General features: G+C 45.4%; 1 protein-coding gene across 1 annotated transcript in view; it reads right to left on the bottom strand.

The window, feature by feature from the left end:
* Nucleotides 1-12,078, bottom strand: part of LOC115464252 (zinc finger protein 345-like) — a 28,055-nt gene extending 15,977 nt beyond the window's left edge. Inside the window, exons 1-4 of the mRNA XM_030194651.1 lie at nt 11,826-12,078; nt 7,410-7,536; nt 6,755-6,868; nt 6,493-6,603 (exon numbers count right to left, since the gene is read on the bottom strand). Of these exons, the coding sequence (XP_030050511.1) occupies nt 6,493-6,603; nt 6,755-6,868; nt 7,410-7,536; nt 11,826-11,849 (376 nt within the window). The 5' untranslated portion in view covers nt 11,850-12,078. The remainder of the gene's footprint in view (nt 1-6,492; nt 6,604-6,754; nt 6,869-7,409; nt 7,537-11,825) is intronic.
* Between the last annotated feature and the right edge of the window lie 14,661 nt (nt 12,079-26,739).

Raw genomic sequence — 26,739 nt, 5'->3', positions numbered from 1 at the left:
GAGGAATACAACTCCTAAGGGGAGGTGGGAGGGTTGTGAGAATATATAGCCTGCTGTCCTTGGAGAACACCTGCATGCTACATGTAACTACTCTTTCTCCGAGGACAAGCAGGCTAATATTCTCACATGTGGGGTATCCCTAGCCACCAGGCTCACTCAACATATCAAACAATGGTCAATTGAACCTCGCAACGGCGAGGACATAACGTAGATTGACCTGAAACAAAACTCATCTAACTGAGAGGGCAGCCTGGAACAGAATAAAAATGGGCCTAGGGGGGTTGGAGTTGGATTCTAAACCCCAAACAGACTCTGCAGCACCGACTGCCCAAACCGACTGTCGCATCGGTTATGCTGCTGAAGGCAGTAATGAGATGTGAATGTGTGGATTGAAGACCACGTCGCAGCTTTGCAAATCTCTTCAATAGTGGCTGACTTTAGATGAGCCACTGACGCAGCCATGGCTCTAACATTATGAGCCGTGACATGACCGTCTAAAGTCAGCCCAGCTTGGGCGTAAGTGAAGGAAATGCAATCTGCTAGCCAATTAGATATAGTGCGTTTCCCGATAGCAACTCCCCTCTTGTTGGGATTAAAAGAAATAAACAACTGGGCGGACTGTCTGAAGGGGCTTGTCCGCTCCACATAACAGGCCAATGCTCTTTTACAGTCCAAAGTGTGCAACTTGCTTTCACCAGGGCTCATATGAGGAGGGGGAAAGAACGTTGGCAAGACAATTGACTGGTTCAGATAGAACTCTGACACCACCTTCGGTAAGAACTTTGGGTGCGTGCGGAGGACTACCCTGTCATGATGAAAAGTAAGAAAAGGTGCATGAGCTACTAAAGCCTGAAGCTCACTGACCCTATGAGCTGAAGTAACCGCCACCAAGAAAATGACCTTCCAGGTCAAGTACTTCAGATGGCAGGAATCTAGTGGTTCGAAAGGAACTGTCATCAGCTGGGTGAGGACGACGTTGAGATCCCATGACACTGGAGGACAGGGGGCTTTGTCAAAAACAAACCCCTCATAAAGCGAACTACCAAGGGCTGTCCAGAGATAGGCTGACCTTCTACACGATAATGAAAAGCACTGATTGCACTAAGATGGACTTTGACCGAGTTGGTTTTAAGACCAGACTCAGATAAGTGCAGAAGGTATTCAAGCAAGGTCTGTGTAGGACAAGAACGAGGATTGAGGGCCCGGCTGTCATACCAGACGGCAAACCTCTTCCACTTAAAAGCATAACATCTCTTTGTGGAATCTTTCCTGGAAGCTAGCAAGACTCGGGAGACGCCCTCAGAAAGACCTGAGGAGGCAAAATCTACGCCTTCAACATCCAGGCCGTGAGGGCCAGAGACTGGAGGTTGGGATGTAGAAGCGCCCCTGCGTTCTGAGTAATGACGGTTGGAAAACATTCCAATCTCCATGGATCTCTGCAGGATAACTCCAGAAGCAGAGGAAACCAGATCTGACGCGGCCAGAAGGGAGCTATCAGAATCATGGTGCCATGATCTTGCTTGAGTTTCAGCAAAGTCTTCCCCACCAGAGGAATGGGAGGATACGCATACAGAAGGCCTGTCCCCCAATGAAGGAAGAAGGCATCCGATGCTAGTCTGCCGTGGGCCTGAAGTCTGGAACAGAATTGAGGGACCTTGTGAGTGTCCTGAGAAGCAAAAAGATCTATCGAGGGAGTGCCCCAAACTCGAAAAATCTTTTTGGCAATAGTCATGTTCAAGGACCACTCGTGAGGCTGCATAATCCTGCTCAACCTGTCGGCCAGACTGTTGTTTACACTGGCTAGAAAAGTGGCTTGGAGAAACATCCCGTGTTGGCGGGCCCATAGCCACATCTGCACGGCCTCCTGACACAGACGGCGAGATCCGGTACCCCCTTGCTTGGTGTAATACATTACAACCTGATTGTCTGTCTGAATCAGAACAATTTGGTTGGATAGCCGATCTCTGAAAGCCTTCAGAGCGTTCCAGATCGCTCGCAATTCCAGGAAATTGATCTGGAGATGCCTCTCCTGAAGAGACCAAGCTCCTTGAGTGTGAAGCCCATCTACATGCACTCCCCACCCCAGGAGGGATGCATCCGTCATCAGCACTTTTTGTGGCTGAGGAATTTGGAATGGGCGTCCCAAGACCAGATTGGAGTGAATGGTCCACCACTGGAGGGAGTTGCGAAAGCTGATGGACAGCTGGATGACATCCTCTAGATTCCCTGTAGCCTGAAACCACTGGGAAGCTAGGGTCCACTGAGCAGATCTCATGTGTAAGCGTGCCATGGGAGTGACATGAACTGTGGAAGCCATGTGCCCCAGAAGTCTCAACATCTGCCGAGCTGTGATCTGCTGAGACGCTTGAACCCTGGAAGCCAGAGACAGAAGGTTGTCTGCTCTGGGTCCGGGAAGATAGGCACAAGCTGTCTTTGTACACAACAGAGCTCCTATGAATTCCAATTTCTGGACCGGGATGAGATGGGACTTGGGGTAATTGATCACAAAGCCCAGCAGCTCGAGCACCTGAATAGTCCGCAGGGACTGCAAAGCCCCTTCCGGGAAAGTGCTCTTCACCAGCCAATCGTCCAGATAAGGGAACACATCCACTCCCAGCCTGCGTAGTGACGCTGCAACAACTGCCAGGCACTTGGTAAAAACCCTGGGAGCAGACGCCAAGCCAAAAGGCAATACACAGTACTGAAAGTGCTGTGACCCCAGCCGAAATTGAAGATACTTCCTGTGAGCTGGAAATACCGATATGTGGGTGTAAGCATCCTTCAAGTCCAGAGAGCATAGCCAATCGTTTTCCTGAATCATGGGTAGAAGGGTGCCCAGGGAAAGCATCCTGAACTTTTTTCGGACCAGATATTTGTTCAGGCCCCTTAGGTCTAGGATGGGACGCATCCCCCCTGTTTTCTTTTCCACAAGGAAGTACCTGGAATAGAATCCCAGCCCTTCTTGCCCTGGTGGAACGGGCTCGACCGCATTGGCGCTGAGAAGGGCAGAGAGTTCCTCTGCAAGTACCTGCTTGTGGTAGGAGCTGAAGGACTGAGCTCCTGGCGGGTAATTTGGAGGTTCGGAGTCCAGATTGAGGGTGTACCCGGACCGGACTATTTGGAGAACCCACCGATCGGAGGTTACGAGAGGCCACCTGTGGTGAAAAAATCTTAACCTCCCTCCGACAGGCAGATCGCCCGGTACAGATACAATGATTTCGGCTATACTCTGCTGGAGCCAGTCAAAAACCCATCCCTGGTTTTTGCTGGGGAGCTGCAGGGGCCTGCTTCGGCGCACGCTGCTGACGGGAGTGAGCGTGCTGGGGCAGAGCCTGAACCGGCTGTCGGGAATAAGAAGTGTACCTACAGCCCCTAGAGGCATAAGGAGCACTTCTCTTTCCCTTAAAATACTTCCTGGAAGTGGAAGTGGATGCAGAAGGCGCCCGGCGGGAGACAGAATCCATAGCGTTATCACGCTGGTAGAGATGATCAATCAACTCTTCATCTTTCTCTCCAAAAAAGGTGATCCCCCGGCACGGGATATCTGCTATTTTCTGCTGAGTTCTCTCCTCCAGGTTAGAGGCACGCAGCCATGAGAGTCTGCGCATCGCTATACCTTGGGCAGAAAATCTAGATACCACATCGCAAGTGTCATAAACGCCCCTGGACAGGAACTTGCGACACGCCTTCTGCTGCCTGACCACTTGGCGAAAGGGTTCAGCCTGCTCCGGTGGGAGTGCATCCACCAAACTCTCAAGTTGCCTCACAGAGTTCCGTAAATGGATGCTCGTAAACAGCTGGTACGACTGGATTTTGGCCGCGAGCAAACCAGCCTGATACGCCTTTCTCCCAAAAGAGTCCAAAGTTCTGTGCTCTCGCCCCGGGGGCGCTGAGGCGTAGTTCCTAGAACTTTTGGCTCTCCTGAGAGCGGAATCCACCACCGCTGAATCATGGGGCAACTGAGACCGCATGAGACTGGGTTCCCCGTGGATCCAATACTGGGACTCAACTTTATTGGGGACGAGTGGGCAAGAAAGAGTCTTCTCCCAGTTCCTCAACAGCACTTCCCTGAGTGTATCGTGAAGCGGAGCTGTGGCAGAAGACTTAGGTGGAGATGGATAGTCCAGAACCTCGAGCATCTTGGCCCTGGGCTCATCCACAGACTCCACAGGGAAGGGGATGGCCTCAGACATCTCCCGAACAAAAGAGGAGAAAGACAAACTCTCGGGAGGAGAAAGCTGTCTTTGTGGCAAGGGAGTAGAATCAGATGGGATGCCTTGAGAATCCTCAGCAGAGAACTCTCCACGCTTCTCATCATCATCAGATGGGGCTAAAAGCTCAGACAGCCGCCCAAATCTGAGCCCGTCTCGACGAAGAGGCACGATGACCTCGATGGAGGCGTCGAGAAGTCGACGGTCCAGGAGACTCCGGTGAAGCTTCCTCCACCAATGTCACCGGAGAATCGACCCGGGAGGCCGGCAACACCGGCACCGGTGAGAGAGACCTCACCATAGGCATAAGTCCCGATGCCGCGGGCATCTCCGGCACCAACACCTCCGGCACCGATGCCTCTGACTCCATCGGCACCGGCACCCCCGGTACCGAGTGCAACTGGCGCAGCATCGTTTCCATGAAAAGAGGAAAGAGAGCCTTGATACGCTCATCCAGCGCTGCTGTCGGAAGAGGCTGTGGAGCCGGTACAGACGCCGAAGGCAGAGTCTGGTGAGGCTGGGGAGCCGGGACTGGGCTGCCATGTGACCCACGCATCGGTATCTCCGTAATAGAGGGGGAGCGACCCTCTCGGCACCGACACTTCTCGGGTATCGAATGCCTCGATGACCCGGAGCTCCCGGTACCGTGTCGAGAAGGAGAACGACGGCGGTGCTTCCTGGCCTTCGCCTGATGCCCGCCGTCGAGACTCCTCGGTGCCGGAGAAGAGGATGTGGAATCGACACGCCTCTTCGGGGCCGGGTCCGATGCAGAACAGTCCCGGGGGGCCTGCAAAGCAGGAGGCGCCGAGGCAGGTGGAGACCCACTCGATGCATCACTGCTCCCAGCGTGCATTGGTCGTTTGGCAGCCTGTCCCCGGTCTCCCGATGCCGATGCTGCCTTCGACGTCGAGGCACCAGAACCAAAAATCTTCTCTCGTTGGGCATCTCGAGAGAGCAGGTCCGCTTTTTCATTGCGAGACACAATTTACAGCCCTCCGAGCGAGGATCTGGCCCAAGGCACTAAAGGCACCAGGAGTGCGGATCAGTGCCAGAGATGGTCCGGTGGCATCGGGCACAAGGCTTAAAGCCGCTGGGCGTCTTTGATGACATATCGGGAAAAATAGTCCCTGCAAAATCAAAAGACGCGATTGTGCCAAGAAAAAGAGACACAAAAACAAAGGAAATGAAACTCAAACAAGCAACTTAAATACAGTCGCGTGCTAAAAGAAAGGAAACTTAAAACGGGACAAAAGAAACTAAGAATAATAAAAAGGATACAAATTCTTCTTTTTTCAAAGTTCTTCACCTCCGGGCTTTGATAGCGACACGAAATCCAACGAACTCCGTGTCACCTCAGACGCGGAGAAAAAACAACTGAGGAACGTGTCCGCACGGCGGGCGGGAAGAGGAGCGTGCGCATGCGCAGTGTGCCCGCCCGCGCGACAAGGGACACTTAAAGATTTCAAGACTTTGCTAGAAAGTCCTCCGGGCCGACATGACGTCACCCACATGTGAGAATATTAGACTGCTTGTCCTCGAAGAATAACAGTTTTTAAGCAAGTGTGTCTGCACTACCTGTGAACCACATTTCACATAATACCTTGCTTATTTAACATTACAGTGCACTACAGTAAAACATGAACGCATTTCAAGAACCTATCCCAACCAGGCAAGGCTGTCAAAGGACAGAACAGTTACTACGCAGTATTTTTAAAACAAATCAGATATTTTTTTTTTCTTTCCATTCACTGCATAGTGAAGCTCTGGAACTTGTTGCCAGAGGATGAGGTAAAAACAGCTTAGCTGGGTTCAAAAAAGGCCTGAACAAATTACTGGAGAAAATGTTCATAGACTGTTAAAGAAGACCTAGGAGCAAATCAGTACATTTAATATTAAAATACATTATTGTAAGCCGCATTATGTATTGTGATTTGCACTAACTCACCAGCAAAGTAAAAAATCAAAGTTAACCATGTTTGTCAGTCATGTTCCTCCTGCAACAATGGAGAAGCCTCTCCACTCCCACCAGCGCTTTCAACAATATTGATTTCTCAATCCCATGACACTTTAGGATGAAAGGTTTTGTGGGCCTGATCCTATCCACCAGGAAACTCATCATTTGCATCCTCCATCTCCACAAATACCCTACTCCATCCAAGATAGGGATATGGGCAGTGGAATGTAAGAAACAGGATGACGGACTCTTATACTACCAGTGCTGAATTCCTAAATGGTCCCGGCTGATTTTAGTAAAAATGTGCAGGAGAAATTTTATACTTACTTGTTACGGAAGGGTGAGTCTGTTCAGATGTCTCTGATTCAAGATGATCCATTAAGGGGCTATCTTCCTCTTTGACACTCAGTGAGAACACAGATGTTACAATCGGAAGACCTATTATGAGAAAACAATCTAGAAAGATTCACAAGGATCTGACAATATTAAAAAATTACATTGATTTTAAGTCTCCAAATGTTTGATGTCAATGACCCATCTCCAGGGATCTGAAAATGCAGAGCCCTTTAAATCCAAAACATTTACTTACTCTCCATGGGGTCATTCGGGTTTTCTTTTCCCTCACACTCAAAATGATGAGTGAAATACTTCTTATCTTCCTTTTTAATCTTGAATATAACATCAGGATTAACAATTGAATAACCTGCAAATAAGAAGTAGGAAAATGATATTTAAACTATCTGAAGAAGCAGTGTGTGAGTGTGTACGAATGAGTGTCTATACATCTTGTGTGTGTGTATTTTACTGTCAAAACTCAGAGAGAAGAGTGACCTGCCACTTGATTTCTATTCATGAACTAGGTGAAAGCACTTCTCTGAAGGGTGTTCCACATTGTGTGCATTTGGCATGTCATACCTTCACACAGAAGTTCTAATTCTCAGAAATACATCTGAGAGGTAAATCCTCTCTCTAGTTTCTATGTCAAATTTCTGTTATATAGAAAAGGGAGACGGGCTATAGCTGGTCTTATAATGAAGTCTCTATTTAGGGTATACATTTCATCTTACAGCGCAGAGCAGCATCTTTTGCAGAGCCTGCAGCAGTAAGGTCTTTCACTGGCTCCTGTTGTATATGGGATGGCATCAGAAGCCAGGTTCTAAATTTCAGTTGCCTATGGAACCTGATACCTATGATTTTTCCACCACCGATTGCATGTGTCTGTGGTAGTTGATATACATATTTACCTCGTAACATGAGAATGCCATGAATCTCCTTGATGGCCTTCTTGTACAGCTCCTTCTGCCATTCTTCCAAAATGTTCCACTCTACTTCCAAAAAATAAGCAGCGACATCCTTGAATGCGACCATTGCCTGGAACAGCAAATAGGACAACTTAAGTTAAAGATTTATTATGAGGTTTATGTAAAACACTTTGATATATGACCTCTGTTAGTCAGATTAGATCTCCAGAAGATTATAGTAGGAAATTAGTTTTGTTCCCTTAACCATCCAGTATTTTGGATAGTTTGTGTCTCCAGTCAATAACCAGCTGGTGGCATTCACTGAATATCAGGCTATGATTGGTTAAGTGTGCACTTTTATTTATATAGGTCCTGGCCAGGACTTGTGTAAGATGAATATCTGCTGGGACCTACATAAGGGGATATACCAGTTCAACCCCCTGATAGTCTTAGCATCCCCCTTCCAATCCCAAAGCCTTCTCCAGAACTGTTCCCTGCCCCCAATCCCTCACCAGTATATATATATTGAGAGCCTTATAAATTTAAGAGATTGATAGGGCTAGTACTTGAGTTTACCTACAAGAAATATTGGGATTCGTTTTGCTTTCATTTAGGTATTAAAGGGGTCAGGCATGGAATTAAAAAAAAAAAGTGCCTCCCTTTCCCTCCACTTCTCATATCCTCATAAATCCCTGGTGGCCAGGCCTCCAAGGGACTATAGATTCTGCAGGCAGAATACTGCAAACCTCATCCAGCAGGTTACAGTCTATCAACAACACTTCCACCTGCATTCCCACTCTTTGGGTGTCTTAAATCAGATATCTGTCCAGTTTCTCCATCTGAATTGGAGGTCTATAGGTGGCCCACGGCACCTTCTTTCCCCATGTCCCCTGAATTCCAGTCACTTTGATATTGTTTTAATAGACACTCATGTACTGCAAGTTAGTAAATCCCACTGGAATTTTTCTGAGATGGAAACTGCAAAAACAAGCAGGAGGACTACTTACAGGGCCCTCCCTTGATTTCCTCTCCTGCTGTGGTGCAGACTAAGATTATTTGCTTTCTTGAACCTTCACCTAGTCTTGGAACTCTGCTTCACTAACTCTGATGCCAAAGGAAGGACATTCAGCATCATTTGGAAAGGGAATGTCTCTAACCCCCAGCCCCTGTAGTTGTTTGATGATAGACAGCAAGAAGAACCCTAGGATGGTATGGTGCCTCTGGTACTGTCCGATGAGGTTGTGGCCAGCGGCATGTTAAGTGGTTGGGCCTCCTCAGAGCTGATGAGAGTCAGTCGATCAAAGAGGAGTGATGTCCCTAGCTAGAGGGAGTGTAGTGGAGTCCAGTGTGATTAGACATGGAAGTGGTAGTCTCAAGTGAGAATCTCTCCTGGGGTAACACCTGCCCATACCTAGTTGTGTGCATAAGGCCTGCATTAGCCTTTTAAGCCTATGAATGTATCCTAACCATCCTGTCGGAGTCCTATTGTACTGCATGATGGACTTTGCCAAGAACACTTGTATGTATAAGAACACTAAATAAGCCTTTCTTCATTGTTCTTTGTGATCATGGGGCCTGTGACTGTCCATAAACTATGTTTAGGCCCAGAAAAACCTTGGGAGAAACACTGTATGAACACTAGCCCAGACTGCTTAGATACCAGGGTCCAGCTTGGTCTGTGTGTTCATCAGCACCTCAGCCATGGGCAATAGCCTGTGCATGTGAACACCCTTACTCAATTGGTCCTGAGGGAAATAATGTTACCAGCTCATCTAATGAGAGAACTGTTTTCACATGATATAATCTTCATCCCAGAGCTTAGAGCTTGGGGAGCTTTTGGTTACTTTCCTGCTACAAGGCACCTTATCCTAATAGGTGGTACCTTACCATCCAAGATGTAGTACACAGAAGTACCTCAGTGTTCAGAGATTGTACCCAACCAGAAATATAAGCATACTCAGTAAGAACCAGTACTGTGTAGCATCTTAGTACAGCTAATATTGGTTTCTCAGACAGAATGCATGCACCTAGCATTCCAGTTTCAAGGCTCAGCCGGCCTTCTCACAAGATGTCAGAGAGACTGAGATATGCTGTGGAGCGGAGATCTCATCTACATAACGTTGTGCATTCAGCTATGGTAGATCCATAAGCCAGCCGTGAGACATCAGCTTGGAGACCAGGAGAAGAGAGAGACCTTCGCCTCTGAGAGTACCAAGGACCTGCCCATGGGTATCCCACAATTCAGGTGAGGACAGTGATTTCCTTCTCTACCGTCCAGGATTAGACAAAAAGTGATATTGCTAAATGTGATTCAGATCCTTTGGTGTGGGGCTGGTTTTGTTAGGAAATCCTAAAATGGTATTAGAAATAATAGTTGTGCTGCTGATTTTGATTAGTACTGTAATAATTTTTGTTGATAAGAATTGCCAATTACTTTGCCATACCAATATACATATACTACCAATAAATTATAATATACTTATCCAGAATAGGGCATCTTTCCCTATATTGCTAGTGGTACATTGGGGCATCAGATGCAAATCATACTCCAGACGAATGAGACCAGCCTAATAAGAGTAACACACTTGTGCTACACCTCCTCTTCACCTTCTCCCATTGCCAAGACCATTTGATATCACCCTGATTTAGGCTCACCAGTGCAATATGGTCTGTGTTGGTAAGCCAAAATCATTTAATTAATGTTTCTGTAAAATGTATTGCAGCTGTTTAAAAAAAACAAAAACAAAAAAAACCACTATGGAAAAATTGGCTCAGAAACCAAAATGAGAGCTTGGCCGGAACTGGAAATAGGATGGTGAATGTGGATCAGCAGATAGAAGACTAAGCAAATCTACACAGAATTTACATAACGATCTCAATTTAAGGTTTATGACAATTTTTGCGGCTGGAGCATAGCTACCATTCAACGAGCCCAGCAAAAGGCCCAGGGCAGTCCTCTGCTCTCCATCCTGCTTGTCACCTCTCTGTCTCTCTTCCTTACACCTCCCCCCACCCCCATGGGTAGGCCCAGCATCAGCCTGTGGCTTCTAGTTTGTTATAATATCATATAGGGTTTTAGAAGATTTTGCAGGTTCTGATGTGTGTTGAGGTGGTTGGCAATACAGCAGAATAGTGCCTGATCATATTTAAATTATGAGACACTGCCTTTTGAAGGGTCTTTAAATACAGATGTCTGTACAATTTAGTGTTGGTTAATTGCTTGAATTAATTGAATTTAAAATATGTAACATTTTACCTGTCACAGAAATCCATTTTTAGATTCATATGAAGGCATTAGTTGTCAAAAGTAGCCAGCAGCCCTTCCCCTGGCCTCATTCCCTTCCCCACCGTGCCAAATGTATACCCATGCACCATGAGAAAAACTCGCTCATCGGACTTCACTCTCACTCTTTGTCCAGCACTCTGGTCCAGCATCTTCCTTCCCTTTCCTTCCTTACCACCCACCCCCACTTTTCCAGAAATAAAAAAGCAATCTAAAGTTGTGGCGTTGCTGTTTAGGGCACATAGCTGAAGGCTCTGCTGATGGCCCCTTTCTGACAATGGGCTTCCTCTTTCTGAGGAGCAAAACCAGCAGAACCATCATGGCCTAGAGGCTCTGCACATTTATGCTGGTTTTTTTTGGGGAGGGCAGTAGGCTAAGGAAGCAGTGCTGCTGGACTGGGGGGGGGGGGGGGGAGGCGCATCCACAAAAGTTTGCCCAAGGCCCCATAGGTGATTAAAGCAGCCCTGGTCGTGGTAATTGTTTACATCATAAGAAGGATTTAATGGAAGTCTTGTAAATTCCTCACAGTGGATCACCTCCATACAGTAAGATCTATTTTCTGCATGGGAGACGAGGCACAGCCACAAAGGATTTTGCAGCTGTGATACCATGTACTCCAGACAGTCTCAACGTGACAGCTTCATTACTACCATTGAGAAAGTCAATAAACAAACCTGCTTGAGACATTTGTTTTTCCTCAAAACTTTTATATGATTATGAAGCTGTATTTTCATCATTCTCATGCTTTGTTTCTAGGTCAAAAAATCTGGGTGTTACTAAGAAACTGAACAATGCAGGAAGCTGTTTTGTTTTGTTTTGGGTTTTTTTTTTGGGGGGGGGGGGGGGGGTTCAATCGGGAAATCTGTGCTCATGGCGCATTATGTTGCAATTTCCCTGCAATGTGTAGTTAAATACAGACCAAAAATGTTCTCGGTGCAGTAGACTCTAGTGAGTGACAGATGCTACGGAAGAGTGCAGATAGAAATGTGTTTGTATTATGCTTTTTCCTAGATTGTTTTAACTTCTGGATTATCTCTCCTTTTTGCGATTTGTGTTTTCTAATTTCCGTCCCCTGGATTGTGGATTAAGAAGGATCATATACAGCATGTACAAAATGAATGAGATTAATTTCTTACCTGATCAGAAATTGGGTCAGACATTTCTCCCTCCTGTTTTCCCTCTAAATTATGCAGCTACTGGGAATGGATAGATTCAGGCTGGAGATTTCATTGTTCCTGGAAAAATGAATAAAACAGGAGGCGGCAGGTTTGATTTCTCAGGTTCTCGGATAAAATCCCTCCTCTCGCTCTCTGCAGATCGGGGGCTAGGGTTTGCAAGAATTTCCAGTCCTGGGGAGGCAGAAAGTTTCCGCTTTTCTTCTAAACCTCTCTAGCTCTTTGCACTGCAGGAAGAGACAGCAGCTGAGCATGCGCAAAACTCCCCAGCTCCTGTCATGCTTAGTAGGAAGGACCCGCCTCCTTACAATAGATTGATAGCGACAGCGGGTACAGGAAGGGTGTTTGAGGATAAATAAGTTAGTTAGGGACCTGGTTTAGTCCTGTTGCATTTCTGGACTCATAGTTCTGTTTCGAACAAGTCATCTATGGCTAACAATAATTTGTTTCTGTGACTTGTGTAATTATGTGGATTGGATTAGATTTGATTTATTAATTTGATATACCGGAATTTACATGTGTCTAAGCAGTTTACAATAATAAAGCACATATTAAATATCCAAGAAATAATGCAGTCCTACTTCTAAAAACAGCTAAAATAATAAGCTTCCTAAAGTAAATAAACTTCATATAGTCCTCTGTTATCTGGAAGAGACATTTCTGAATACATACCAGACCAAACCCCTACAATACTACCAGTACATCGATGACATGTTTATGATTTGGACTGAGGGGGAAGAAACTCTGAAACAATTTTACAATTCCTTCAATACATACCATCCTACAATCAGATTCAAAATTGACTTACTCCCCAGAAAAAAAGTCAATTTTTTGGACACCATGGTCTCAATCAGCGGTGGCTATATACAAACAGATCCAGCTACCTCCACAACTCCAGCTTCCACCCTTCACATACAAAAAGATCCATTATTTACAGCCAAGCCACAAAATACCACCTTATCTGCTCTGACCCAGGGGACAGAGACAGATACCTTGAAATCCTGACTGCATCCTTCGAACAGAAAGGCTACAACCCCAAAATAATCTCCAAGAATATTGCCTCCTCTCTCAAAACACCCAGGGAAAATCTGCTACAGTACAAAGGGAAAAAAAGCCACAGACAGAATCCCCCTTATAGTGACATACAACCCAGAGCTGGAAAATTTAAGACAAATCATAAAAGATCTGCAGCCTCTACTCCAGGAGGATGAATTACTGAACGAGATATTCCCATCCCCACCAGTGCTGGCTTTTCCGACAGCCACCCAACTTAAAACACAAGCTACTTAGAAGTAAGCTCCCAACACAGACTCAAAAAGAAGAGAATGGCACACATCCTTGCAACATATCCAGCTGCAAACTATGCCAAAACATTTCACAGGACACCACAGTCATTCACAAAGGAAAAATATTCAACATAAAGGAATCCTTTACATGCTCATCTTCCAATGTGGTACACATCATTCAGTGTAAAAAATGTGACGAAGGGTGTTATATTGGAGAAACAAGCCAGATGCTAAAGACAAGATTTAATTTACATAGACATCATATGAAAAATGCCAGTGCCAGCCAGGATGTTATGCCTGTGGGGTGGCACTTTACAAAACCAGAACACTGTACCAGTGATTTCATAGTAAGAATCCTGAAAGGTAACTTTAAAACAATACAGGAATGTAAGACCTTTGAAGTCAGAATGATTAAATATTTTGACACCCACCAGACAGGACTTAACAAAGATCTGGGTTTTCTAGCCCATTATAAACCATAAAAATGTACTGCTTCGTTTGTCACCCTCCTGTCTCCATGCATATCTCCCTCTCACCTATCCACCCCATCCTGTTAGACTGCCACTGAAATGATTTGATGTTTCACTTATATATACTGTCATCTACCAACGTTTGCTTATTTCCAATCTGACGAAGAAGGGCAACCTTCGAAAGCTAATCAAGAAATGTATTATGCCCAATAAAAAAGGTATCATCTTATTTTTTTTCCATGTTTTATTTTGTTTTATTTCTATTGATTACCTATAATATTATAAAACAGTAAGCTCACTGGAAATACTTATACAACTTATGGATCTTAATTGTGTATATTTTTGGAACAATAAAGTCTTCAGTAGTTTATGAAAAGCATAATAGGAAGGGGGGATTCCATGAAAACTATCCAAACAAAAATTCCATTAAAAAAACACCCGCTTCCTGGTTGAGGACAGCTTGATAACATCAAGTCCAGGTAACTGAAGAAGTCACAATACCTGCAAAGGAGAATACTTATTATTTTCCTGGAAAGATACGCAGGACTGCCTAAGTTCAGGGCTTTATAGACTAAACATAATACATTAAAATCCATACATTTAGAGACTGGCACCCAGTACAGTTGTGCACCAGAGCAGGGACCAGCTGTTTCTGCACCCAAGACAGATGTCAGGTTTATACTCCTTCCTCAGTAAGCTTTATAAAATCTGAGCTCACTTCAGTTGTAAGAGCAGGGCGTGCATGGAGCAGCAGCAGCACTGGTTCTCCTAATAACCGATGAAGCAGAGCTGCCAAGTTACCCACTTGCCCGCTTTCAGGAGGGAGATTTTAGGCCAGTCCTGGATTTCTGACAACCTCATCTTGATGCATTATGGAATCTGCAGAGTAAAATCAGGGACTACAAATAGTACAATGCTGTGGGATGTAGGTTCAAACAAGGACTGGCCAGGAAGTCTCTCACCTGGAACTGAGTAACTTGGCAGCTCTGATGAGGCCAGCGGATCAGAGGCATCTCTAGAGAGAGGTTTTGTGGGGTTGCAGTAGGAGGTAAGCCAAAGTGACATTTTCACACGTGCCCACCACCACATCACAACCTTTCCCCTGCCTTTAAAATAGCTATAAAAGACAGTTAAAGAAAAAATCCCAAGGGTTTTCTATGCATAAAGAAACCCACCAGCCAGTATCTGCCATCCAGTAAAACAACCGTTATCATTGATAGCATCATTAACTAACTCTTCTACGTGGGAGTGAAGTCTGAATTCTATATAGGATTGGAGAGAATCTCAATATTAAAACCTGCACCTCCAGTTCTCTAACACAGTCCACATTCCTCAATGGTTCAGCTTATCCTCTCCCCTTACAACTCACCATACCAATAAAATACATTTCCATATCATCATCCTTCCCACTATTCCAGAACTAGTGAGAATAGTCATGTTCATTGACCAGCAGATAGAGATTGAGAACACAGAGCTGAGCTGAACATGTGGAGGCTCACAAAGTTACATAGGTTACTATCCAGCTTATTTTCGAAAGAGAAAAACGCCTATAGTGTGACCTAAATCGGGAGATAGACGTTTGTCTTGCAAAGGCGCCCAAATCGGTATAATCGAAAGCCGATTTTGGGCGTTTCCAACTGCACTCCGTCGCAGAAATGAATAAAGTTGATGGGGGCGTGTGGGAGGCGTGGTGGAGGCGGAACTGGGGCGTGGTTATCAGCCAAGGAGAGATGGGCGTCTTTAGCTGATAATCGAAAAAAAAAGGCGTTTTTACCGCGATTTTGGGTCACTTTTTTTGGACCTTTTTTTTTTTCTCGAACAAGTCCCAAAAAGTGCTCCAACTGCCCAGATGACCACAGGAGGGAATCAGGGATGACCTCCCCGGACTCCCCCAGTGGTCACTAACCCCCTCTCACCAAAAAAAACCCATTAAAAAAACTTTTTTTCCAGCCTGTATGCCAGCCTCAAATGCCGTACCCACCTCCATGACAGCAGAATGTGTTCAATCCTCTCACAGCCTTTCCCTGGGTCAGATGTGGCTCTCGGGTGCAGTACAGGGTCACATCAGCTTTGCATTGTGGTGGGTATAGGGTATTGGGCTCCGTGATTTCATTAGCTTGTGTTACAGTCTCATGATGTTGGTAGGCTCTTCTCCCATGGTGCTTTCCCCCCTGCCTACCGGGTCAGAGTGTGCCCTGTTGTGTTTCCTGTTGTAGTCCATGCGGTAGTGGCCATTTTTGTAAGCCAGTTTTAGATCCCTTTCAAGTGTTAGCCACGTTAGACAACTTAGTTCTTTCCTTGAATGTGGCTGAAAGAGGGCATTGTACAGCATTCTGCCAGCTCTGACCTACTGCTCATCTCAGTACCAGGGAGACTCGTTGCCAGTGGGGCACAACCTCTGATCTGCAGTTAACTGTGAGTAAAGGCGGTTATTCCAATAAAGGACGTTTTCGGAGAGATTAGTTTTCAGATGTCAACTGGTGTGCCAATGTTATATAGCAGCAACCAGTCCTAGAGGCCTGCGTGTATGCAGGTCCCTGGAGCACTTTTAGTGGGTACTGCAGATCACTTCAGCCAGGTGGACCCAGGCCCATCTCCCCCCCCCACCTGTAACACTTGTGCTGGTAAATGGGAGGCCTCCTGTACCCACATGTAGGTGCCCCCTTCACCCCTAAGAGCTATGGTAGTGTTGTACATTTGTGGGTAGTGGGTTTTGGGGGAGGGGGTTGGGAGCTCAGCACCAGTGGTAAGGGAGCTATGCATGTGGGAGCTTTTTCTGAAGTCCACCGCACTGACCTAGGGTGCCCAGTTGGTGTCCTGGCATATCAGGGGGGCCAGTGTACTACCAATCCTGGCCCCTCCCACGACCCAATGGCTCGGATTAGGACGTTTTTGAGCTGGGCTTTTTTAGTTTACATTATCACTAAAAAAAAACAAACGCCCAGCTCAAAAACGTCCATTTTTTCGAAAATTCAGTTCGGCCCGCCCCTTCATGGACCCGTTCTCGGAGATAAACGCCCATGGAGATAGGCGTTTCCATTCGATTATGCCCCTCCATGTAACTTTTTAAGTCTATGTGCTTTGAAAATGAGCATCATATTCTCTGTGAGACACCTCAGCTCCTCAGTATCTTCTATCTCCAGCAGGTGGATGGATATAATTCACAGCCCCAAGCTCTGAATAGTCATTCCTGATCCAGTTGGTCAACTAGTTTCCAGTTGAGCAGGATGAATGAGTAACTCATAGAGTGGCCATACCTGGAGGCAGGGGCGTAGCCATGGGCGGGCCTGGATGGGCCCAGGCCCAGCCACTTTTGCTCAAGGCCCGCCCTAACTAGCCCCAACCCAACATCCCTCGCTGCCTTTTCTCCCGCGGCTCCAGGTCCGGCCGTCCGGGAGCATTGCCTGCATCAAATTAAACTCCTCACCGCTGCTGCCTCGGTCCCTGCAGCATTCTTTTTTTGGCCCGTCACTGGCAGCGCTGCGATTCACACAGGCAGCTCCGCTCCCCTCTTCCGCGTCCATCTGGCCTTAGGTAAATAGGAAGTGCATCAGAGAGGGCCAGATGGACACGGCAAAGGGGAGTGGAGCTGCCTGTGTGAATTGAAGTGCTGCCGGCGGTGGACCAAAAAAGAATGCTGCAGGGACCGAGGCAGCGGCGGGGAGGAGCAGAATTTGAGGCAGGCAACGCTCCTGGATGGCCGGACCCAGAGCCGCGGGAGAAAAGGCAGCGAGGGTGTTGGATTGGGGCAGGATGAATTGGAGGAAGGCAGAAGTGTTGGACCTGGGGGGGGGAGGGGATAGTGCTGCCGGACATGTGGGAGGAAGGGGATTGGAGGGAAGGGAGAGAGCTGCTGGATGTGGGAGGAAGAGGAGGAGGAGGAGGGGATCTGGATGGAAGCTTCTGGCCAGGGGAGGGAGAGGAGGAAGGGGCTGGAGAGAAGGGAGAGAGCTGCTGGACAAGGGAGGAAGAGGAAGAAGGGACTGGATGGAAGGGAGAGATCTGGTGGACTTCAGAGGTAAGGAAGACAGCTGCTGGACTGGGAGAAATAGGAGGAGAAGACTGGATGGAAGGGAGAGAACTGCTGGAGGAAGAGGAGGAGGGGATCTGGATGGAAGGGAGAGAGCTGCTGGACTTCTCAGAGGAAGAGGGGGCTGGAGGGAAGGAAGACAGCTGCGGACTGGGAGAAAGAGGAGAAGGAGATTGGAAGGAAGGGAGAGAGCTGCTGGAGGAAGAGGAGGAGGGGATCTGGATGGAAGGGAGAGAGCTGCTGGATGTGGGAGCAAGAGGGGGCTGTAGAGAAGGGAGAGAGCTGCTGGAAGTGAGAGAAAGAGGGGGAGGAGAACTGGAGGGAAGGGAGAGAACTGCTGATACAGCACAAGGAGGGAGAGAAGGGAATAGAGATACTAGACCAAGGAGATTAAGGAAAAGGGAACAAATACTAAACCTACAGTGTGAGGGAGGAAGGGAGGGCGGGGTGGGTGGGCAGGCAGGCAGGGAATCAAGCAACCAAACCAGATGCTGGAAAGGGGAGGGAGTGAGAGGGAGAGAAGCTGGATGGGGTAGGGTCAAAGAGGGTAGAGGTATATTGGTACTGGGGACGAAGAGAGGGGAGAAGCTGGACAGAGAAATATAGGGACACAGAGAAAGGGATATACTAAATATAGAGGAAGATAGAGGTACAGAGATGGAAGAAGATGGATAGTGGACATGGAGAGAGAGAGTAGAACTATGAAATGGACATGAGACCTTGGTGAGTGAGTTAAGAGAAGGATGAGAGCCTGGGAGCAACATGACTTGAAAATTAAAATGAGCAGACAACAAAAGGTAGAAAAAAATAATTTTATTTTTCTATTTTGTGACTAGAATATGTCAAATTTGAAATGTACATCCTGCTAGATATGGCTGGGGCCCAAGGCAGAAATTTGGGAGGGGACACAAAAGCTTACTAACAGGCTGCACCTTCTTCAGATTCCAGCTGGCCTGGGATTCTCTCTGGCTAGGGGGTCAAACACAGTTGTACCTCCCCTAACACTATCTCTTGCATGTGATTTTTGCACAGTATAGGAGAAAATGCATCTTTGTATTTCTCTGTGCTGTGCTAAATGCAAGGTCTGGCCTCTTGGGATTTTGATTTAATTTGTTTATGGTTTGTGGTCACTTATTCTGTATTTGTGTTCTGTGTGTGTGACCAAAGTATTCTGTGAGCATCAATTTTCTATGTAGTATTTATTTATTTATTTATTACATTTGTACCCCACATTTTCCCACCTATTTGCAGGCTCAATGTGGCTTACATAGTGCCGTGGGGCGAAAGCCTCCTCCGGTCAATAAACAAATATAGAGCAATGTATTACAAATGAAATAGATATGTACAGACACAATAGGAAACATAGAGAGGGAAGTTATATAAAGTTCACTAGGTTCAAAACAAGCCTGGGTTTACTTGAGTCGCTGGATTCAGGTGATTAAGTTGGATAATTAGGATATGCCTTTTCGAACAGATAAGTCTTTAGTGATTTCCCAAAGTACTTTGGCTTGTTCAGTTTTCTTGATAGATGTATTGATATTTTAGGGCCCCAATGTAATATTTAGGGCATATTTAAGTGAAGCATATGTTTGTTGGTGGACCATGGCTTAGTGGAGGATTAAGCGTGCACCCTCTTATATTTCCCCTAGCTCTCAATGTGGCCTACAGCCACTGAAGCCAGCACTGCTACTCCCATTAAAGTTATTGGGAGTGGGGTAGGTGTGCGGTAGGAGTAGGGGCGTGGACACGGCATATCAGGTGGCAGGTGTTTCTCTAGTGCCCATCCACCCAACCTGTTAGCCCACCCAAAAATTACCTTCTGGCCTGGAGGTCTCCATGAATTAGGTCTCTGGCTTCTAAGTTCGGTAACTCCCCCCCCCCCCCCCCCTCTTTCCCATGTCCGCTTTTATTGCTCTCAGAGGTTGACTTCAGATACAGCAACCTTAAGAACAAAACCACAAAGAAAAAGCTAATGAGAGAGAGAGAATTTGAAAGGAGAAATTGTTATCAATAGAAATCAAACAAAATAAAACATGGAAAAGAAAATATGATACCTTTTTTATTGGACATAACTTAATACATTTCTTGATTAGCTTTTGAAGGTCTCCCTTCTTCCTCAGATCAGAAATAAGCAAATGTGCTAGCTGACAGTGTTTAAAAGTGAAAACATTCAAGCATTACTATGACAGTCTGACAGGGTGGGAGGATGGGGGTGGGTAGGAGGTATGCATGGGGACATCAAAGCATATCATTGATATTCTAACAGGATGGGTGTGGATAGGTGAGGGGTGGGGTGATCAACAGAGACATACAGCTTTATGGTTTATAATGGGCTAGGAACCCCAGATCCTTGTTAAGTCCTTTCTGTTGGGTGTTAAAATAATATTCAATCATTCTGACTTCAAAGGTCTTACGTTCTTGTATGGTTTTAAAGTTACCTTTCAGTATTCTCACTGTGAAATCACTGGTACAGTGTCCTGGTTCTGTGAAGTGCTGTCCCACCAGGGTGGGGGCCCTACTGGCTGTATTGTTCATGTGATGTCTATGCAAATTGAATCTTGTCTTAAGCATCTGGCCTGTTTCTCCAATATAGCATCCTTCGTTACATTTTTTACACTGAATGATATATACCACATTGGAAGATGAGCAAGTGAAAGATCCCTTTATGTTGAATATCTTTCCTTTGTGGGTAACTGTGGGGTCCTGTGAAATATTATGGCATAGTTTGCAACTGGATAAATTACAGAGACGTGTGCCCTTCTGTTCCTTTTCAGTCTGTGATGGAAGTTTACTTCTGATTAGCTTGTGTTTTAAGTTGGGTGGTTGTCGGAAGGCCAGTACTGGTGGGGATGGGAATATCTCTTTCAGTAATTCATCCTCCTGGAGTATAGGTTGCAGATCTCTTATGATTTTCCTCAGTTTTTCCAGCTCTGGATTGTATGTCACTACTAGGGGAATTCTGTCTGTGGATTTTTTCTCCTTGTACTGTAGCAGATTCTCCCTGGGTGTTTTGACATAGACATTTACACAGACATCACATGAACAATACAGCCAGTAGGACCCCCACCCCACTGGGACAGCACGTCACAGAACCAGGACACTGTACCAGTGATTTCCACAGTGAAAATACTGAAAGGTAACTTTAAAACCATATAAGAACGTAAGACCTTTGAAGTCAGAATGATTGAATATTTTAACACCCAACAGAAAGGACTTAACAAGGACCTGGGGTTCCTAGCCCATTATAAACCATAAAGCTGTATGTCTCTGTTGATCACCCCACCCCTCACCTATCCACACCCATCCTGTTAGAATATCAATGATATGCTTTGATGTCCCCATGTATACCTCCTACCCACCCCCATCCTCCCACCCTGTCAGACTGTCATAGTAATGCTTGAATGTTTTCACTTATATACACTGTCAGCTAGCACATTTGCTTATTTCCGATCTGACGAAGAAGGGCAACCTTCAAAAGCTAATCAAGAAATATATTAAGTTATGTCCAATAAAAAAGGTATCATCTTATTTTCTTTTCCACGTTTTATTTTGTTTGATTTCTATTGATAACCTTAAGAGTGGACTAAGACGGCTACCACACTCCTCTACTAAAGGAGAAATTGTAAGCACTAGCTATGGCAGGAGAGCACAGCTTCCAGTGAAGGTGGTAAAAACATTCTTCCTCCCTGCTTGGCAGCAGGGATTGGCAGTTTTGGAGGTGAGACAGTCAGCAGTGGTAAGTCTGACTTATTTTATTCAGAACAGCGGTTGGGCTAGGTCATTAGCATCATGGGGGGGGGGAGGGGTTCCACCATTGTTTGGCTACAGTCATGTTTTAGAGCAGTAGATTCAGTAGCAGTGCATGGGAGCCCCCACAGAGGTGGTGAAGCTGTGGTCCCTCCCACTGTGAGACTAGCTGAACATTGTCAGGGCACTGTGCGCGAATTGGCAGAGGAGACAGGAGAGGTCATCTTCTTGTGCTGACGCTTGTTTTTTGGCCGTCGCCACACACTGAACAGAAGATTTAAGAGTATTATCTACAACACCACCTAGATCTTTTTCTTGAGTGCTGACCCCCAAGGTGAAGGGCTCATTCTTGAATAGTGATCTATGATCACCTCTGAGATGGTCATACCATCACCATAAGAATACATTCATAATGAGGCAGTTTTTAATGACCCCTGAATCTTTTTGGGAAGCCTTGGTCTAGGTCATTTAATATTCCTGTGCTTTGGAAACTAACTTCAAATGTAATCTCTTACTCCTGATTGGGCTCCTCCCTTTGCATTTTTCTGTGGTATCAGAGTACTGGATCTCCTTAGCCACCGTGATTGAAAGTCTCCTCCAAATGCTGGACTGGATCTGCTGGCCTGACAGTTCTTGAGACTTGATCTCTTTGCAAATGGCTCTGAAGATGATGGAATCAGGAGACAAAGAGAACTATTATAATAACAGGTGAAACATGGAATGATCTAGAATTATCTGCTTTTGACATTTCACTGTTTTTAATAACAACTTGTTAAGTAGGAATAAAGGGGAATTTATTCAAATTGCTGCCATAGCTGCCACTACCACTAGGAAAGCTAGAGGTCAGCCCAGGCAGCAGAATTCATGGATGGCAGCATGGTGCTGGCGTGGCAGGATAGCAGCACTTGAAAGTTGCTGTCAGCTTGGTAGCAAGCCTTTGAGTACCTGCATTGTTCAAGTCCTGCCATGTCCTGGCCTTCCGAAAGCAAGTTTCATTCGGATAGGACAGGATGCAGTAGGTCTTGATGCTGTAGGTGCTCAAAGGCAACCTCAGAATCCAGCAGAGGATGGAGAAGGTATGGTGAAAGGGAAAGAGAGGAGACAATGAACACAGTTGGGGGGGTATGGATGGACATCTCTGGGGAGAAGAGAAGAGGAGATGTTTCACATTTGAGGGGGGGAGGGAAAAGAAGATGTTTGACACAAGGAAGTAGAGAAGGAAAGGGGAGATGTGTGTAGGGGGAGGGGAGGAAATGCATGACTGAAGATTCATCTAGGGTGTCTGATACCCTTGGGCCAGATGGCAATTCTTGTGTCATTTCTTGATGATCTGCACATAAACCGTGACAGGGGATCTGCCTTGATACTAGTGTTGCTCGATTTCTTGGCAGCCTTCGACACTGACACTATGGTTCATAATATCATGCTTACAAGACTGACAGAAACAGGTATCAGTAGCACAGTATTTACTTGGTTCAAAACATATTTGTCAGATAGACAACAATCAGTTCTGCTCAGCAAACAGTACATCGTTATCATGGGCACTGAACTGTGGGGTGCCACAGGGATCCATACTGTCTCCCATTTTATTTAATATCTACCTCAAGCCTCTGGCTGAGCTGCTTCGGTCAATGGACACAAAATTCTACATCTATGCTGATGATGCGCAACCACTCATATCTATTGAACCAGATCTACCCACAGCTCTGAGTAAACTGACTCCCTGCCTAACCACAACTCAGGAATGGTCAAACAACAACAAACTTTGCCTGAACCCAAATAAAACAGAGATTCTTTGGATACCAAACATGAGTGAAGAAATATCCAACTTCAAAGTACCTTTTGGGAAGTATAAACTTCTACTAAAATCACAGGCCAGGAATTTTGGGAGACTCATCACTCACTCTGATCCCACAAATTCAAACAACTTTCAAAAATTGTCTCTATCACCTAAGTCAGCTACAAAATCTCTCTCCATATATTGATAACACGAGTTTGACAACAGTAGTCCATGCCATGATAACATCACGACTAGACTACTGTAATGCCTTGTACACTGGCCAAACCAAAAAGAGTTTTTACCAGCTCCAGCTAATTCAGAATGCTGCAGTATGACTGATAGAAGGCTAAAAGTGGTGTGACCACATCACATCCTTCCTGCGAAAGCTACACTGGCTACCAGTATCTTACAGGGCTAAATTTAAAATTCTATGGTTCATTTTCAAGATCCTCAGAGAAAATGGGATAGAGTTCGTAAAGAATAAGCTAGCTCTTTACACACCTTTGAGACCTCTAAGGTCCTCTCAAGGATCATCACTATCTGTACCCTCATCAAAATAAATTGAACGATGTGATACTCACCAGCAAGCTTTCTCAGGAGTAGCCTCCATGCTCTGGAATTTACTCCCAGAGGAGCTATGTGTAACTCAAGACTACCTCTACTTCAGGAAGCAGATGAAAGCCTGGCTCTTCTCCCAAGCCTTTAATACATAGGGTGATTCTCACCTCATTCTCACCTGGACTACCTTGTTACACACTCTGTAACTTAGATCAGTTCCTTATCTCTTGCTCAATGATATGAAGAACTTGCCTTGAGTTTAGCTAACCTGCAAATAGGTGGGAAAATGTGGGATACAAGTGCAATAAATAAATAAAATAAAATAAATCCCACCTGAATTGGAAAAGGTACAGAGAATGGTGATGAAAATGATAAAGCGGATGGGATGACTTCCCTATGAAGAAAGGCTAAAGTGGCTAGGGCTCTTCAGCTTGGAGAAAAGACAGCTGAGGGGAAATATGATAGAGGTCAATAAAATAATGAGAGAAGTGGAATGGGTAAACATGAATCGCTTGTTTACTCTTTCCAAAAATACTAGGGGGCAGGCAATGGAGCTACTAAGTAGTAAATTTAAAACAAATCAAGGAAAATATTTCTTCACTCAACGTGTAATTAAACTCTGGAATTCTTTTGCCAGAGAATGTAGTAAAAGCTTAGTGGGGTTTAAAAAAGGTTTAGATAGCTTCCTAAAAGAAAAGTCCATAAGCCATTATTAAAATGGACCTGGAGAAAATTCACTGCTTATTTCTAGGATAAGCAGCATAAAATGTATTGTACTCAGTGGGGATCCTAGCCTGCATGACACCCGGGGCGGATCGCCGATGCGCCCCCCCCCCCCCCCCAGCGAAATGACACCCCCCCCCTGGGTGCACGCCGCTGGGGGGGGGGGTGCCTGTCAGCTGAGTTCGCTAACTTCGCTGCAGCTCCCTCTGCCCCGGAACAGGAAGTAACCTATTCTGGGGCAGAGGGAGCTGCAGCGAAGTTAGCGAACTCAGCTGACAGGCGCGCGCCGCGGCACCCCCCAGCGGCGTGCACCCAGGGTGGACCGCCCCCCCCACCCCCCCCCCCTTGGTATGCCACTGATTGTACTGTTTGGGGATCTTGCCAGGTACTTGTAACTTGGATTGGCCACTGTTGGAAACAGGATACTGGGCTTGATGGACCTTTGTTCTGTCCCAGTATGGCAATATTTATGTTCTTATGACTCTGTACCACATATCTTATTCCCATCATATATCTGTTCTTGGTCCCTCGGCTATATGGTAAGCCGTATTGTAGAAAATCTTTAGCATCATATGTTAGTTGAATGTTCTAATGCATGCTTATTAGGTGTATCATTAGTATTATGCTAACATTGTATTATATCTCTGGTATATTGAATTCCAGTGCTGTTAAATGTGTGTATTTTTTATACTGCTTCACAGTATTTCTATTATTAGGCTTCAATTTACTGTTTTCACCTAATTGATTGTATTAATTTTATTATTGGTTATTTTACTATTGTTATGCTGTTAACAAAATTGTAAGTTAAACTGTACCTGCTGTACACCATCTTGGGGGTTCGCTTCATAAAGGCGGTTAATAAATTCCACCAAAGAACTCACTACTGTCAGGAAACACAGAGCTTCAATATATTTCATGACCAGGAGATGGCACTAAGACTCCACAATAGACAAAACCTTACCATGTGAATACTGAGCTGCAATCTGCAGAATACCCCAGAGATGGCTCCAATGCTCCACACAGGATAGAAACTTTATGATTGGAGTGGTGTGTAAATGCTTTTAAATTAAACTAAATTAAACTTCTCTGAAAAGGCTTTTTTTGTCTATTTTAATCCATATGAGAGAAGAAAAAACTAGAATTAGTAATGAATGTATGTATTTATTTATCATATTTGTATCCCACATTTTCCCACTGATTGCAGGCTCAAAGTGGTTTACAATAATACTGTAGTAAAGTTACAATGCAAGAAGTACAATTTTGCAAATTTAGAGCAAGATAGGAATAACAATTGAATAATATGTTAGCTCAAAGTAATGCTGTTACCAACTTAGTAGTGTAGCAGACCTTCAGATGGTGGTGCTGATGCACAAATTAGATAGTCTTTGGCTATAAACTCCTCCGATCTCTCTAAAACCTTCCCTTTCAATGCACACAGACTGATAAAGGGTTCCCCTAATGTTAATAGTCAGTAATTAGGTAGGCACAGTAAGTTCAAAGTAAAAAAACAAACAAACAAAAAACATGGCTGAGAGGCTTCTCAGATGGCCCCAAAGTGGGGTAACCACCTACTACTGTTTTACATCTCTCTCTGTTATGAACCCCTCTACGGGAGGAAGACAAGACTCCTCCCTTAACTCAGGGGCCGATGCTCAGAACTCCTGCGCTAAAGCCAACACACCCCATGCCCCGGAAAAGCACAGAAAACTAGCTTGCCAATGCTCAAAGGAAATAGTATTCAAATTATATGTACACTGTAAAAGCGAAAGCAAGGGGGGAACATGCTTGGCACATGTGCAGAAGAGTTTCGCGGTAAGCGCAGCTCTTGCACACATGCGCCAGGCAAACTTGAAAGTTAAGTACTTATCAGTGCAGCTCTTCTGTACCCTTACATATAAACTTTCAACTTTTTTGTACTTAGAAGGCTTATATTAAAGTGCAGAAAACAGATGCCAACGTGTGCTTTCGCTTTCGGATTTGCTTAGACTCGCACACATTTCTTTCAGCAACGCTTATAGGCTTACACGTGCTTTCTTCCACTTCCAAAAGAAATCAGAACCATCAGATTTTAAACTGAAAATCAAAACCCCCAACGCCAGCTTCGAGCTGACGGTATGTTTCCAGCACTAAGAGCAGGGTTTGTTTTGTGTGCTGTTCTCTGAGCATTGAGAGGGCATAGTACTATCGGTTTGACTATATTTAAATACAATTTGAGGCCTTCCCTGGTGCACATGTTGTTTCCTGTTTAAAAACATTCGCTGGTGCTAGTCCTGCGCTAATT

Source organism: Microcaecilia unicolor, chromosome 3, assembly GCF_901765095.1.
Source record: "Microcaecilia unicolor chromosome 3, aMicUni1.1, whole genome shotgun sequence".
NCBI classification, from domain to species: Eukaryota; Metazoa; Chordata; class Amphibia; order Gymnophiona; family Siphonopidae; genus Microcaecilia; species Microcaecilia unicolor.
The sequence above is the reverse complement of the archived record's forward strand: the minus strand, read 5'-3'. Positions and strand labels throughout refer to the sequence as shown.